The following is a 16,020-nucleotide window of genomic DNA, read 5'->3' as shown; positions in this document are numbered from 1 at the left end:
TCTATTATTTGCTTTTCTTTTTCTTTAGCTTCCTGGATGAGAAAGGCCCCCTCTTTCCTCTTTCCTCTTTCTTCTTTCCTTGCTTTTTTTTTTTTTTTTTTTGAATTGATTATTTATAATTATTTTTTTATGTATTTTAATTTCCGTTTAGAGACTCTCCCCGCGAGGAATCCACACACCGCGTAAAACGAGTTGGACGAGAAGATGATACTGACGCCTCCGCGTGCCATTGTCTGCTTGCCCTCGATCCCGGCGAGTTGATCGTCCAGCCGCAGTGTCTCTGGATAATTTCCCTGGAGAACAAACTGGATTCTCCCAGCGGTCAGGTTGGGGGAGGGCCGTATAAGTAATCGGAGACTCCCATCCATGCCCTTCAGGTTCCCCCACTCTCCCCTCTTCCTTGTTGGTGATGATTGTTTCCCAATAGAAATTTGGGCTGCAATTCGGAGCATAAGTTATTGGATCTGACGGTCTTTGCTAGAAGCAATCCCGAACCCATAAACCTTTCTTCTTATCTGGAACACTTTGGATTGTATTTATTTTTCTTCTTCTTTTTTTTTACAAAAAAAAAAAACAACCCCCCTCTAATTTTTCTTACCCCCTTTTCGTTGATCAGAGTCCTACCCAAGGTTCCTCTTCTTTCTATCTCCATAGATTTCTCTTCAAGAGTTGTTGTGCGCCCCGAGTTTAATTTGTCCGCGCATTTGCCGTTGGCGTTCGTTTGAGTTTGATACCCTGCAAGGTGCGCAAGTAGTTTAAATCTTTCCCTTGTTCCCCTGCGCAGGTTTCTTATTCATTTGTCTCCCTCTGCGAAGTCCATCGATGGCTGACTTTTCCTTGTGACGGTGTCTAGACTTGAGTGTGCGCTGGTAGTAACCGAGTTCTTGTACAAAGTGAGACCGTGAGACCGTGAGACCTTTGCGCGCTTAACTGGCGAGGTTGGTTGGCTTAGATCTCGATCCTTGTTGGGTTAATAAGAAAAAACTCCCCCCTGAAAGCGGGAAAAAGAAGCAAGACGAGGGAAGGAAAGAAAAATCAAAAAGACAAAAAAGAAAAAAAAAAATCTCAAGAAGAGACAAGAGACACAGGATTGATACAACCAAGAACAAGGCGCAAATCCGTTCCTTCACCTCCCGCCAAGCTGGCATTGTACGCGAGCCCTCCCCTTTCCCCTCCGGCGCATTGGTCCCTTGACGTCGATCCACCGTGCAGGGACTCTCTGTGGGACCGGTTGGGTGGTATGGATGGTGATACCCGGCGCATGAAGCAGTATGATCAACCTCGCTTTGCGACAAGGCCGGGAATGTCCCGTCGTGCAGTTGCAGGAACGGACCGATACAGACAATCCGGCTTACAATCAGCACGTGGAGATGCACTGTCACAAGCAGCGGGACGGCCACGAATGCCGACGTACTTGGACTATGGATACACAGACCCGACCTTTCATGGCGGTTCGTTGCAGGGGGACGAATTGCAACCGTACCCGTCATTGCGCGACCAACAACAGCGCCAACCGCAACCGCAGCAACACCAACTACAACAGCCCTTCGCTCCTCCCTATGAGCCCGAGATGGTCTACGGCATCAGCCCGCAGGGTCCTGCGCAGGCCCCTTATGAGGTCGTGACACCATACTCAGCCCGGCCGTCTGCAACCATCGATGACCTCTCCGGTCAATTTCCCGTTCCACAGTATTTCCCTCCAAACGAACCGACTGGTGTTCCGACTGTCGGTGTGCCTTACCTAACCTCTGTCCCTACTTATAACCAGCCAGGTCCCATTGGACGCCCAACCGGCTCCCAGCCCTTTCCCACAACCATGACCGACATGCCTCCCGGGGGAACAGCCGGACGCTTTGACTTGTCATCGTCACAGCAGCAACCGCAACAAGCCTCGTCCCAGCTCGTATCGGAGCCAACGACCTTGACGGATGCATACGGTCAGTTTCAACGCGCGCTGCGAGGTACTTTGGACAATGCGCGCACTGGCCGATTGGAGGAGGCCAGTCGATCCCTTTTGGAAATCTCCGAGTGGCTTGTGACCAATGCCCGGGATCTTGGTAGGTACATACAAACTTCCTCTCTCTCTCTCGCCGGACTCGCGTTCCAACCTTTCCCTTTCCTTTTCCCTTTCCATTATCTAGATCTGGGATTTATCTTATTCCGATCCTTACACCTCCTTCAAACCACATTGAGAGAACTGTAAAGGCTAATCTGAGCATCCGGGGCGGGCTGGATAAGTAGGCATTCTCCGCGATGATCAAGTGGTCTATACCGACCGACTGCAACTCTGGAATGATTTCAATCTTTGCTGGCTGGCGGTGTGTCAAAAACAGAAGGACATGTTGCAAGACATGCTGCGAACCCATCGCCAGCCGCCACATGCCACTCTCCTGAATGATGATGTGATGGATGCTTTAGGCAAGGAGCTGATCCAGCTGTGCGATCGCGTGGAACAGTTTGGCTTAGTGGACTATCAGATGGGAATCTGGGAAGAGGAGATCCTTGGTGGTAAGAAGTCCTCAGTCGGTCGCTTGACTGTTAGGATATGTCTAGATTTGCTAATAGTGAATGTCCAGTCTTGGGCCAATGTCTTGATCTCTATGAAAGCCTACCGGAGGTGCTTCGCGCCCACATGAGCACTGCGCCTGCTATTGCTGGACCTCGATCGTGAGGATCCTTCCTGCCGGGCTATAATGGAGGCTGTAATGACGCGCTGCGCCTAGTACGATCTAACGCAGGGCCTAAATTAGGCCCTGGAAGGTCGGCGACCATCCCGAGCTATCGACTGCTAGATTGACTTTTCGGTGATACCTGCATGCGCCGGCCCTTTGTCGATCTTTTTCGACGTCGCGTCGCCTTCCCTTCCCTTTTCATGTGGCGGAATCGAGATGAATGCGATTCATGAGGTCCACACTATTATTTTTTCACTCGGGGCTATTTGGAATTCCCGATCGCGAATGCCCCACCACTCGCGCTCTTCATGGCCTGCGGGATGCACTCATTCCCCCAGGACTCTGAAGGCGAAGGATGAATGAACGAAAAGAAAAGAAATAAGGAGTTCCGGGTCTTTCTGGCACGGTGTTTGATTGGATGTACATATATACCACGGGTTTGCATTATGATTGGTGTAAAAGGTTGGCATCGGAGCACTTCGATTGTTATGGTTAAATACGGAGCTATGCTATAGAACGGATTGGATTTTCCTACAGTCCACCAGGCGGACTACTTTTAATGCCTGAAGACACACAAACAAAAGAAAAGAAAAGGAGAGAGAGAGAGAGAGAGCCATTCACTTGAGATACCAAAACTTCGTAGACAAGATTCTTTGTTTGTGATGCGCTGCTTCTGGTCGGGCTTCCCGTAACCGGCAATCCTGAATCTAGCCCTAACTCTCAACTCGATTTTCGATTATCATAGACTTCTTCAACATTGCTGGTAAATCCAGGGTATTCCTCGTTCGCCCTATCAGAGTGACCTCTTTGAAGCCCCTCCCGCCTACCTATTCACGGAGAAAGGGCATTACTCCGGTGCTAATTAGCACCCATTAGACATAGTGAACGCCCAAGAACCCCCCCCCCCCCCCCCGGGCAATGCACAAGCACCAACTGGTCTATAACCCATTCCTTTCCCTCTCCACCTTCGATAGATAAAATTGCCACCTCACCAGACGATTTACGTAGTAGCGCCTCTGACAACTGTACTCCATATCCTATAACCATAGCCAATCAGTTAAAATCGACGCCGTCACCGAAAAGGTAATCTCAGGAGTTCGTCCCGAGCGGGCGGTACAGTAGCTAATGAACTCAGATCGCCAAACTATTGAGCGAAGGATCCCGCGATCGTCATCTGCGCCATGCCATGTCCATGAGACTCTCTCTCTCTCTCATCCCCAAACTACTAGATCTCCATACCGATCAGCTTCTCCGGGAGGGCGAGGTACTCCGTAATCCATTTGCGCAACTATTTCCTATTCAATCTACGTCGCCGCAGCCAACGCCACTTCAACTGAACCAGCCACACCCAATTTAATTTCCAGATCCTCCGGCCGAACTACTAGTAGTACTAGTACCCACGCGTCGGGTCTGGGATAGTACGTAGTCGTCTTCCTGCTATTGACCACATCCACGTGGAGGTGTCGATCTTCCTGTGTATCTTTCTTTCGCGTGATGGTTGTATTGCCTTGGAATAATCCTTCCACCTTGTTAATCGGAACCCGCACCTTGGCGCTTCTGCCCAACCGGGATACTATACTAGTATCAGAGGCTTTGATATATTGATTTTGGAAGATACCACCGTATACACCGTCATACTCAGTACTGGGTGTACTGTTCATACCAACAAACCTCCAACTAGACACCGAAAACCCCCAGAATAGCCCACAGGAGAGGAACAGCCCCCGAGTTGTCCATCCGATCTCCTGGGTTCGCATAGCCACTAGGACGAGTAGCGTGGCGCCGCGACAAGCCGAAAGCCCAGGGGGGGCGGGGGCGGGCGAAGACATCCCCCGATGCCCATTATGTGATATGTCGAAACTATATATGGGGAGATCTTTGGGAATGCGTCTAATGTAGAGGGATGTGACGGCCTCTACTTAGTAGTCGTTCCGTGAGGTGATGGGAACACACTACTAGGTTGAGGCCTGTTGTATTTTTCGCAGGTCGACTTTTTTTTGATTGGGAGCTCTTCACTGTTTGGGTTGGGGGACTGCAAGGATGTATTAACTATAAACTAACTACTACGTAGTAGAAATGTACCACCATTTTCAGTGGAGGCAAAAGTACCATCGTTCGCTTCGATCTCTAATTTAATTTACTTTTGCTGGAATCTTGGGGGTAGTGGATCGATTGGAATCCATTACGATTGGAGTGTATCCATGGGGAAGACTCCACTATTTACTTTGCTTGCAGCGAATGACCGGTCGTTCTTCTAGGACTTGCAAAGTAAAAAAAAAGTGGAGTCGGTTTGATCCATTTGGCGCGATATAAATCTGATATGCCAGTCAAAAAGTACCCCAAGCCGAAAAGAGGGACAATTCATGTAGGAATCTTTGGTGGTCTTGAACTATATCCATCGTTGTCTGTATCTGTACTATGCACGTAGCATGTCTTAAACTACAAGTCGTCATCGCTATCATTATCATATCATGTCGACGAGATCCAATCGACCAACACGTGCCGGCGAGGTTGATAACAAAGAACAAGAAACTAAAACAAACCCATCCTCCGACGCTTAAATTTGGCCTACAAAAACGGTCAGCTTCATCGCTTCACAAAAGCCTCTCGGCAAGGAAAAAGGAAAGCAGGGGAACACGTACTCAGTGTCATACTCAAGCTGACATCCGTATTCTCCACCATATCCGTAAACTCCTCGAAGCTGATCTTTCCATCTTGGTCCTTATCCGCTTCCATGATGGTCTTGTCGACGATCTGCTGTAGCTGCACATCTTTCAGGTTGTTTCCCACCATCATCTTTAGTACGATGAACAGTTCTCCGTTCGAGATGTATCCGTCGCGATCGATATCGTAGACCTTGAATGCGAAGCGAAGCTTTTCTTCCTTGTTACCCTTAGACGAGAAGGCCGACAGACCCGAAACGAATTCTTGGAAGTCGACGTCACCGCCACCGTCTTCGTCGAAGATCGCGATCATTCTTTAATGAAGTGAGCTAGACCGTTCATTGTATACCTCCATATGGATAACCCCATGCGTACCTCGTTGCCAGCGGGTTGGATGACACCTGGGGAAGGGAGAGAAATTCATCGCGATCAATCGTACCCGAGCTGTCCTGTTGGATAAGAATGAGTATGCGCGCCTTCTTTACGCTTCACGACCGTATCGAACCTTATCCAGTTTCATGAATCGCTTGCGGAGTCGGTCAACCTCATCTCTGTCGACTGTTCGGAGATGGACGCGTCAGTGACATGGCAGAAAGACGAAGAGTACGAGAGCATTGAACCCACAGTTGGAAGCGGAGACGATGTTGTCAAAGAGTTGTGACGTTCCAACCGAGCCCCTCCGCCTCCGCGCATCGTACAGGGCGGCATTATTGGGTGCGGAGGAATGTTCCATGATGTTGTTGGTGGTCGGCTGCTGGGGTGAACGTTCGGGTACGCGGTCGGGGAGAATATAGGGGGCGTGGTGAGAGAGGGCGGAATACGGGCGACAAGTGCATTAACTAGAGAGAAATACAAAGGACAAGCAGTACCAGGGTAGAAATCGAGCCGGAGATCGGTGGATTGTGGAAGGTAATGATGCGGTGATCGCAACAATGATGGCATGCCAACGAGCACCCGTTCAAGACAATTTGATATCGGCCAGCCCCGCACTAACCGGAAACGGACAGGCAAGCGAACCCCTGAGGCCGTGCGCGCTCCAAAACAGGCGACCGGCGGGTGACATTGCAACGTCAACTCATCCGCCAGCGCGGTTACTACGAGATTTCAATCGTCGATATCTTCCCACTCCCATCAGATCTCATCACAAAATTACGACTACGTGATCTCGCATGACCAGGCCTATCGAATCATACTAATTTTATCCCCCTCGGCCCATGGTCCTTGCCATTTTTGTGCTCCCAAAGTTCGCATGACTAGGTACGGGGGAATGGGGAGGACGCGCCCTAAAAAGCTCACCTCCAAAGCCTCTATTCCCATAGTCAGGGAGCATGACATTGATGCCATCGAAGAAGAGGTCCAAAATGCCCTACAACAGGTTGAAACCGGTGTTGAGAAGGCCGAGGAGTCGGTACGTTGTCTCCCCGTCTAATTTTAGCCCATCCCTGCACATATCACGTGATATCATCCCGACGTCCACCCATCGTGAAAATTTCGCATCGTAGCCAAGAAGCCGCAAAACAGGGTCTGCTAACGCGGCTTTCTACAGGAATTCCATCTTCAAGCTGCCATAAATGCTAGTGCCCAAGGAAAAGTAAATGAGGCCCATATCCCGACCCCAGAGACCGTTCTCAGTAGTCTTCGATATGACGAGCTCTACCCTCCTCTCTTCTCGCAACCTGCGACGTACATCCGCTTCTCCTCCACTGTGGAGGACTGTTGCGGATGCCCGTATAACATGACCGAAGAGGATGATGTATTCCTCAAGATCATGAACGCAAAGCGGGATGCCGCTGACCGGTGCACCGAGGACCAATTCGAAGAAGTTATGCACTTCTTCGAGGAGACGGCGCAGACAAAGCAGCCGTTTGCAGCTGTAGACAATCCGCCGGTCCTGAGCTTTGCCGAAATCCAGGATGCGATGGATGCAGCCGTAGAGGAAAGCGTAAAGCGATTCGCCAAGGACGTATATGAGCATTGGAAGTCAACGAGGACTGACGCCGGAAACCGGTCACTCATGCCGAGCCTTAAGGTAAATTCCTTTCCTGTGGCCCACATGAGAATGGCGAAGACAGCCACGCTGACATGTCCATACAGTTCGAGACCGGGCAAGAAACCGATGACACAGATCCCTATGTCTGTTTCCGTAGACGCGAAGTCCGTCAGATTCGCAAGACTCGGGGCAGAGATGCTCAGAGTGCCGATAAGCTGAGGCGCCTGAGGAAGGAGCTGGAGGATGCTCGGCAATTAGTCGCTCTGGTGCGTCAGCGGGAGCTGGCGAGGAAGGAGATGCTTGCCATTGAACGGCAAGTGTTCTTGCAACGATCCGAAGTCAAGGAGATGAAGAGGAAACTCAATCTCAAGGACGATGATGAGGATCTCATCAACCAGAAGGTAAGACTCGCGTTTGCTCGCTTCTGCATCGTTCGGATACTGATCAGTAATAGCCCAAGAAGAAGCCAGCCGAAGCACCAGCTGTGCAGCGACCGGCGGTCCCTCAGCTCCGGATGCCGCCAAAGGCTGGCACCCAGGCTGCGGAGGACTTGCAGTTATTGGAGGATGTCCAGGCAGAAAAAGAAAACGAAATTCTGCGCGATATCAATCAGAACATCGCCAAGCATATCAAATGGAACGAGGGCTATGTAGACTTCACAAGGGCGCCCCTCTCGCCATCGCCTGAGAGGACTTTCCAGGCTGCTTTCCGCCCGGCAATCACTGCCCAGTTGCCGACACCACCATCCTCAGACTCTTCTGAGAACATGATGGACACGACCTTAGATAACCCAGGTTCACTGTCTCTCCGAGACAAGCTAGCACCTCAAACCATGGTGATGAGCGACGATACCAGCAGGATGCCCTCGTTTAGGCGACGCATCGGGCGTGGTGGTCGTTTGTTTATCGATCGTCGAAACCTTGTTTCGCGTTGTAGAGTGGAGCTGGATCCCTGGAAGGCCGATCGCTTCAAGTATGATCAGGAAGATTCAGACGAAGAGCTCGACTTTGAACGAGACCAGTTTGACATCCACATCATGCAGCACCGAGCCATCATGATGTCGAAGGCTCGAGACCAAGCCGCGGCAGCAGCTCAGGCGCATGCGCAGGCGCAAGCCCAGGCTCAGGCTCAAGCACAGCGGCGATTGCAAGCTGACCAAACGGCCAACAATCCGGGGCAAACCGTGGGATCCAACCCTGGGCCTGGTGCCATTGCCCCCACACCTGAGACTTGAGCTGGACTCTGTTCTTCTACCCCCTCACTCAAATCTTCTTAATTTCCCACACCCATATGTTGCATTTGGCAGGCGTTGCTCTTTCTTCCCCATTTTTCAACCCCCACTGTAGTTTTACTCCCGACGCTTCAAGCTGTCTTTGTTTTCAACACCCTTTTTAACATCAGTTGCCTGAACGCCGCGACGTTTTCGAAAATTTCAGGATAATGTCGCAGACGGATGCTTTTTCATGACCTGACCCTGGGATTATGCCATGTTAGCGTACATATTGTTTCTCTCTTTTCTTTTATTCTCCCAGATGATCAGTCGATAGAGACTTGTACGGATAGCGAAGCTATGAGGTCAGCAACGAAAAAAAAAAAATAACAATTAATATCACTTGTAACAAAAGAGAAACTTTTCTTATCCATGCAGAATATACAACGCCTTGCAGATCGGTGGATCAAGTCCTCTGGGCCTTTGTTCTCCTCGAGGCATCACTGTCGCCGTTGGCGGCTCGCTTTGAGGTCGTGCTTCCCTCTGAGTTAGCGATGAGCATATCGGACAAAGCTTGCAGGATTTCCTTCTCCCCAATCCGAACCTGGATTGCCATTTTTTGTCGTCGTGCAGAGTCTTCCAAGGGGGTTGTAGCCTCCAACTGGTTCAATTGCGCCAGCAGTTCTTTGTCCTGTGCAAGACTCGTTGTGTACTGGGCTTGCTTCGATTGAACAGCCTTTAACAAAAGCGTTACTTCCTCGCGACCAAACGAGGGCTTTGGGGGTCTGTTCTTTGAAACTTGCTGCTTCAGCTCGTCACTCGACATGCACAGCGTCTTAGTCAACAGGATCAGTTCGTCTGGAAGAACACCTGCCAAATCATCGTCTAACAGTCTCGGAATGTCATAACCGTCATCAAGGACTTCCAAGTCCTCAAGGAATTGGAGCTACAACCGCTGATCAGCACTGTATCTCAGGAGGTTATAAAACGAGAATGAGAGCATATACCGCAGGTTGGTTCTCAATATCAGCATTTTCAAGGCCCGCGGCCTGGCAGATAAGCTCCAGTGACAGCTCAACTACATCGTAAGGAGCATAGTTATCGGTCACATAGCCGTACCTCCTCAGAAGGTCCGCACGGGGGATCTCTCCGTAGTCATTGAAAATCTCAGCCCCTACACTAATAGGCTTAATAGCCTTCATTACAAGACCGTTCTCTTCTTGGAAAAGACGAGCCTTCATCTGAATGAGCGCCCATGACTTGCTAAACGCGAAGGGGGAGCACTCACATTATTCTGGTCTGCATCGGCGTTCAGCAAATCTGCCAAGGGAACCATGCCCTTGGACAATTGTTCCTCGTCATCAGTCATATATCCGCTTTCATCATCTCCTTCATTATCCTCATCTTCGGGCTTCTCAATATCGAAGGCGTAAGCCATGATAAGAGATCCCATCATATGAGCGAGGTTCAAGAGGGCTTGAGTGCCAGCATCGCCATCATACGATGCTAGACCATCCACCGGCGGAAAGAGGGATGGATTCGCTCTCACAATAGGAGCAATCATTTCAAGAATGGATTCTTCCGCGCCTTCTTTGCCAATTCTATCAACGATTGCGCTGCCCTGAAGCTCATGGAGCTCTGAAGGCGACCAGAACATTAGGGTATCAAATTTTCGAGGAAGGACCTTGAAGTATGATGACCAGGCCGATTTATCACCGAGAAGATACTCGTAGATCATGACCAGCATAAGGGACAGCCATGGCCCCAGCTCCTCCACATCCTGGGGGAGCAGATCCTTCAAGTTTGAATTCTGAGTTGAAAGGACGTGTTCGCGGGGAATCGTAAAAAGTTCTTCACCTTCGGCAATATCGGATTGCGCCACTAGTACATTGACGTGTTTCTATCAGAGATGGGATTCCACGAAATACGATTTAGGGAGCGGCGGAAAATGGAAATGGGCGAAATTCTTCTTGGAATGATCACGTACCGACACCTCTGCCCGCCGCTCTGGATCTCAAATCAGCGAGGCAAATCTTAGGGTTAACCTTCACCCCAGGCTTACCAGACAGCCAAGAGAGAAACTCGTCGGACTGAGACTGGAAATTCGCCGGATCGAGAAAATGGATTGTGGACGACATGGTGTCTTTGACGAGGAAGAGTAGTGGAGTAGGTAGAAGAGCACACCAAAGAAAAACGAGAATACAAGAACGAGAGAGAGCCCCACTCTTTCTCGGGCATACGGAGAAAAGGAACAGTCAAAGGAGAGACAGAAAGTAAGATCAGAGGATCGAGAGAACGCTAGAGAGAATAGGATGAGCGACGAAGTGAATCGTCCACCGTTGTGTGTGTGTGTGAAGGGACAGTCACTAAGTGGGTTGGTTTTGGGGGGAGGGTGGGTGAGCTTGTAGTTTAGTACGTAGTTCCATAGTAGACTTAGTTCGCCCGTACCGCTGGATGTATACCGTCGGATAAACGCTGCAGCGGATATTACCGCCCATCAAGCGCACCAATCGATAACGTTGCTGATAAAAAAAAAGATCAATTTTGCCCCTCCGTACTGGCTCATTCATATCAAAGAAACGAATTGCCTCATTGTAAACCCCCTCCACACAGTTCTGTTCTGCTTTGGGTTTCCTTTGATATTTAGAAATTACTGTTCGATTTAATTCACCCCCTCGATCATGATCGCTATCGGCCTGGAGGGCTCCGCCAACAAGCTTGGCGTGGGCATCATGCTGCATCCTGATAATGGCAAACCCCCGCAGGTACTCGCGAACATCCGTCACACCTATGTCTCTCCCCCGGGTGAGGGTTTCCTCCCCAAAGACACCGCTAGACATCATCGTTCGTGGGTGGTAAAGCTAGTGAAAAAAGCGCTTAAGGAAGCTCGTGTTTCCGTCCAGGATGTGGATTGTATTTGTTTCACCAAGGGCCCTGGCATGGGAGCTCCCCTCCAGAGCGTTGCGGTTGCGGCTCGGATGCTGAGCCTACTATGGGGCAAGGAATTGGTCGGTGTAAATCATTGTGTCGGACGTATGTATAGCCCTAATGCCTATTGTTATACCGCTTCTTCTAGTTCTCGCTCGTGCATAAACCTGTTACATACTTCTTTGGTGCCCATGGCGTTAACGTTACATAGATATTGAAATGGGTAGACTCATCACAGGCTCTACCAATCCAGTTGTACTCTATGTCTCCGGAGGAAACACACAAGTAATCGCATATAGCTCACAAAGGTACCGGATCTTCGGCGAAACTCTTGATATTGCAGTTGGTAACTGCTTGGACCGGTTCGCACGAACGCTACACATCTCCAATGACCCGGCCCCGGGATATAATATTGAACAATTGGCCAAAAAGGGCAAGCAATTAGTTGATCTACCATACACTGTAAAGGGGATGGATTGCTCCTTCTCTGGTATCTTAGCCGCAGTGGATGGTCTGGCCGCGACATATGGACTAGGTGGCGAAAGGAAGGACGATGAAAGCGATACCCCTCTATCTGATGCTGATGGCAATGGAAACCCCACCCGTGCGGACTTGTGCTTCTCACTCCAAGAGACTATCTTCTCTATGCTTGTTGAAACAACGGAACGCGCAATGGCGCACGTCGGCTCCAAAGAGGTTCTGATTGTCGGTGGTGTCGGGTGTAACGAGAGGTTACAGGAAATGATGGGGATCATGGCCCGCGACCGCGGAGGTAGCGTCCACGCCACAGATGAAAGATTCTGTATCGATAATGGAATCATGATCGCGCAGGCTGGCTTGCTCGCATACTCGACTGGATTCCGCACCCCGTTGAAGGACTCCACATGTACGCAACGGTTCCGAACGGATGATGTGTTTGTAAAGTGGAGGGATTGATCTGCCGGTTTATCTATTGCATCCCCATTTGCTGAATAAAACAGACTTACGAAGTACCATGAAGATGTTGATGTCCACGTGTTTTACCGCTTCTTTCCGTGGCCATGGAGCCCGCTGTAATGCAGGAATTGCAGTATAGTGTTGTTGGACTTGTATTTGAAGATTATAGATTACTATGGGAGCACCGGCTTTCTCCTCAGACAATGATCCAGGGCGAAGTAATGGTATGTAATTCATAGATGACCCAGTATCACTCTAGACCGTATTGGACCTGATCAATGCTAGCATACATTAGGCATTTGAGGCATGACCAAGTAGCATTGATGCACATACGACACAGTCGTATGACGAGCAGAAAGGCAAAAGCCAAGACATGTTGTCAAAGTTCTTATCGCTAATGATGCAACCCAAGAAACTCCGGAAGGAATGGTGATTCAGAGCGCCTTCAATGCAATGGGTAGTCAAACAACTCCTGCCGAATATTCAGCCCATTACCAAGTACTTAAAAGGCTATATGCTTGGCCTCGATGTATTTGCGTTTGTCGGTAAAAGAAAACGGGGTTAAAAAGGGGAGACATCCCATAGTCGTGGACAGACATTTAGTCCAAGGATATATTGAATTTGTTGGAAAACATTCCTCGGGTGTTTCAAACACAAATTGGAGCACGGAGCCAGCAGAGATTCATTAGGCGAAGAACGATTAACAAGGTCTTGTCTAACTAAGGAGTAATGTACCGCTCCTGACCGAACAGGGGATATGCAGCGATGTCTTGTGTGTTTATGTCTATCCCGCGATATCCCCTGTTGGCTTGTACAAAATTGTCGTTACGTACTGTGGTTGCACGTCTTAGTAACCTAGCCACCAGAGATTGTTCGATTGTAGTGACTTACCTTGCGCTTGTATCTGGTTGTTGCACTGGTAGCAAGAACACCATTTTTGATACTGCTTGTCGCCAGATGATTCAGAACCGTATGGTTGGGATAATTCAGTACGCTGCTATCGTCCTTCATCGGCGTAGTGCCGTTTAATATCGACTTCCCTAGGAACAGGGGTAGACTTGGCGGCGTAGGTGCATCGCCAATCACATTGACAGCTTGTTGGTAAGCTGGGCTCTCTTGTGTTTCATCTTCTCTGTCCAAGTCAACAAGGAACTGCGGGATTATACGACGGAAGTCTCCTTGGGGGATCTCTTCCAGCTCGTCCGGTTGATCTTCAACGGCTGATCCGGATCCAACCTGCTCAGACCCAACTCGGGTGGGCAGGACTTGCGGAGGGTGGACTCCGGGAGGAACGTTGCTTTGAGATGTTTTATCGCTCCCGCTTCGTGACCGATTAGTGTCGTCGGCGCTTATTTCGATGTAATTAACGAGATGATTGGTAAAGTCTACTGCAGTGGGAAGACTGTCTGCCGCGCGCATCTCGCCGTCTACGATGAATTTTAAGTGGTGGGTTCCAGGGCGGAGATTTAACCTGGTTGACATAACACCCGGGTTACTTTCACTGCTTAGTTTGTGTTGCGTTAGCGGTGGAGCTTCATAGAGGCTAAATGATGTGGTCTTGCGGGCCCAATAACAGGCGATGGAAACGGATATTACCAATAGCATTGCATACCTTCTGTGTAGACGAAACTTTTTCTCCCAGTTGACAAAAGTTCCGGTGACATAAACCTTGTCGCCAGGAGCAGTCCATTCTATAATTGTGGGAACAGGCCTGCCTACACCACTGCTTGTATACGGCTCCAGCTCTTCCAATACTTCTTCATCTTCAACGGCGGTATGGCCTAAATTCGAATCTCCCTGACCTGCCTGTCCATCGAGTAATCGATCCGAGGGAGGTGACCCCATGTAAGGTGAGCCTGGCGTCGCCATGGCATCACCAATCGGTAGAGGCAATCGAGGTGGCCGCTGGAGATGTGCAGATGCGCTGTAGTAGGCATTGTGAGGTGGACCGGAAGGCGCTACGGATGTATAGTGATCATGCCTAGCGCTAGTTCGGGAAGTTGGCACCTGGACGGGGTTTGATGGATCGGGGGAGGGTATTTCTTTGTGGTGAGAGTCTGTTTTCTTAGTCTCAGTCGCATGCCGCGTCGCTGAGTCTGGAGCATTGCGCGATTGAAGACGCTGTTGAATCGATGCCTGATTTTGCGAAGCTGAATGGCCAGTTGCAGTCTCTTTGGAGGCAGAGGGATCCGCGGCAGTGGCTTTTGCTGTGCCTGATGGAGCATTGAGCGACGGCCGACGAGTTACTTTCTTGTCACCCGTAGAACCCGCATGGGTCGAGTGGCCCGAAGTCGACGGGGCATCTCCGGCGGGGCCTTTGGAAGGGTTATTACCCATTACAGGCGGAGAAAAACGAAGACGTGGGGGACAGATATAGATGAACGAGGGGGAGGAGCGGAAGGAAGTCGAGACGAGATGGACGTTATGTAGATCGGGTCGCTAGCATCAGACCGCGGTCCTCGACCGGCAATGGGGGGAACACAGACTGGCAAAGCAAACTAGAAGGCCCCGGAAAAATATCAGGCGTGATTTAGAGTCCAAACGGTACTGGAAATGTAAATACAGTCCAAGTAAAAACGGAGCTGAACCTCGAGTGAAGTAGCGATGATGTCGATGTCGGCGACCCCAAAGTCTGGGCCAACTTGCCAATTAGGGCTTAGGGCTCCCCCCGGATGGTCGGCAGTTATCTCCGATCACCGGAAGTCGGCTGCAGTTATAGTACCAAGAACAAGGAATAGCCATCGTTAGTATTCCTCGCATTCCTATGCCATATAGCTCAACAGTAGTGTCTTGAAGTACAAGTCTTACATCTGAGCTCGCGTGAAACCGGAACAGGTCAACAGCTCGTTCAGACAAGAGTTCTTATCTACACGATTCTGCCGGAGACTACCGCCTATGGAAGCTTATGTATCTAGGAGGAATGAAAAGGATCAATTCACATCCATCAATCTTCTTTCCTATAATCTGGCATTGTCGCATAAAGCATTCTCATACATAATGAAGAACTCTCTTTGGTAGCTAAGAATATCTCACGGTGCATCAATGTCTGTGGTCTCAGCGATAACCGCAGTATCGCAATGGATACTCCTATATCCTGTTACCTTTCTCATATACTACGGATATCGAATACTGCGACTGTTGGCAACACCATTGGTGAAACTGGGACAATTCACCCTTCGCTGTGCCCTTCTGCCCTTCAGCTTAATCTTAAAATTTGAGGTACGGAAGTCATTGGATGGCGACTTGCATTAAATAACAATTTGCTTGGCTCCAATAGCTCAAAAGGGGATGGTTATTGACATTTCTTACAGGCTTTTCTGACCTTTGTCTTGGTAGCCATACTCACAGGAGTATCACTGGGGCTTTTATTGTACTATACGAGTTCCTTCATTGTGGAGGTTTTGAACCAGTCCCTGGGGCTAACGTACCCTTTACCTCGTCCATCCCAAGCTCATCCGACCCGCACCATCAAGGGGCCGAAGGGAAACATTCTGGAGAGAGGATATAGTCCACTCAACGAGTACTTGGCCGGCAGCAGTAGGCAAAACAGAAAGGCTGGGCTTCTGTCTTCCACCATCTTGGAGGAGGAAGAATCCAATCAGGATTCAAATGAAGATTTCT

The 16,020-nt window shown here is 49.8% G+C and overlaps 6 protein-coding genes across 6 annotated transcripts; 3 read left to right on the top strand and 3 right to left on the bottom strand.

The window, feature by feature from the left end:
- Nucleotides 1–822: 822 nt before the first annotated feature.
- Nucleotides 823–2,665, top strand: ABOM_001222 (uncharacterized protein; the record flags this gene model as incomplete). Its single annotated transcript, XM_022528352.1, has 4 exons — nucleotides 823–839; nucleotides 1,111–2,057; nucleotides 2,242–2,508; nucleotides 2,577–2,665. Coding segments are annotated over 4 exons (1,320 nt in total), but the record flags the coding sequence as incomplete, so codon positions are not given.
- Nucleotides 2,666–5,229: 2,564 nt separating this feature from the next.
- cnaB (calcineurin regulatory subunit B) lies at nucleotides 5,230–6,068 on the bottom strand (the record flags this gene model as incomplete). Its single annotated transcript, XM_022528351.1, has 5 exons — nucleotides 5,230–5,240; nucleotides 5,315–5,649; nucleotides 5,711–5,784; nucleotides 5,841–5,893; nucleotides 5,960–6,068. 5 exons carry the CDS (start codon nucleotides 6,066–6,068, stop codon nucleotides 5,230–5,232), a joined length of 582 nt encoding a protein of 193 aa, XP_022394006.1.
- A 534-nt stretch (nucleotides 6,069–6,602) lies between these two features.
- Nucleotides 6,603–8,559, top strand: ABOM_001220 (enhancer of polycomb-like protein 1; the record flags this gene model as incomplete). The annotated part of the gene is made up of 4 exons (XM_022528350.1): nucleotides 6,603–6,743; nucleotides 6,882–7,364; nucleotides 7,430–7,726; nucleotides 7,780–8,559. The coding sequence occupies 4 exons, from the start codon at nucleotides 6,603–6,605 to the stop codon at nucleotides 8,557–8,559; spliced, it is 1,701 nt and encodes a 566-aa protein (XP_022394005.1).
- Nucleotides 8,560–9,001: 442 nt separating this feature from the next.
- ABOM_001219 (ribosomal lysine N-methyltransferase) lies at nucleotides 9,002–10,673 on the bottom strand (the record flags this gene model as incomplete). The annotated part of the gene is made up of 4 exons (XM_022528349.1): nucleotides 9,002–9,481; nucleotides 9,543–9,776; nucleotides 9,824–10,416; nucleotides 10,523–10,673. 4 exons carry the CDS (start codon nucleotides 10,671–10,673, stop codon nucleotides 9,002–9,004), a joined length of 1,458 nt encoding a protein of 485 aa, XP_022393957.1.
- A 543-nt stretch (nucleotides 10,674–11,216) lies between these two features.
- On the top strand, nucleotides 11,217–12,399 carry kae1 (O-sialoglycoprotein endopeptidase; the record flags this gene model as incomplete). The annotated part of the gene is made up of 2 exons (XM_022528348.1): nucleotides 11,217–11,568; nucleotides 11,675–12,399. The coding sequence occupies 2 exons, from the start codon at nucleotides 11,217–11,219 to the stop codon at nucleotides 12,397–12,399; spliced, it is 1,077 nt and encodes a 358-aa protein (XP_022393959.1).
- A 784-nt stretch (nucleotides 12,400–13,183) lies between these two features.
- On the bottom strand, nucleotides 13,184–14,736 carry ABOM_001217 (putative Snf1 kinase complex beta-subunit Gal83; the record flags this gene model as incomplete). Its single annotated transcript, XM_022528347.1, has 3 exons — nucleotides 13,184–13,231; nucleotides 13,291–13,942; nucleotides 14,012–14,736. 3 exons carry the CDS (start codon nucleotides 14,734–14,736, stop codon nucleotides 13,184–13,186), a joined length of 1,425 nt encoding a protein of 474 aa, XP_022394021.1.
- Nucleotides 14,737–16,020: the final 1,284 nt, after the last annotated feature.

This window comes from Aspergillus bombycis (genome assembly GCF_001792695.1).
Source record: "Aspergillus bombycis strain NRRL26010 chromosome Unknown contig00004, whole genome shotgun sequence".
Taxonomy (NCBI): Eukaryota; Fungi; Ascomycota; class Eurotiomycetes; order Eurotiales; family Aspergillaceae; genus Aspergillus; species Aspergillus bombycis.
This window is presented reverse-complemented; position numbering and strand designations above follow the sequence as displayed.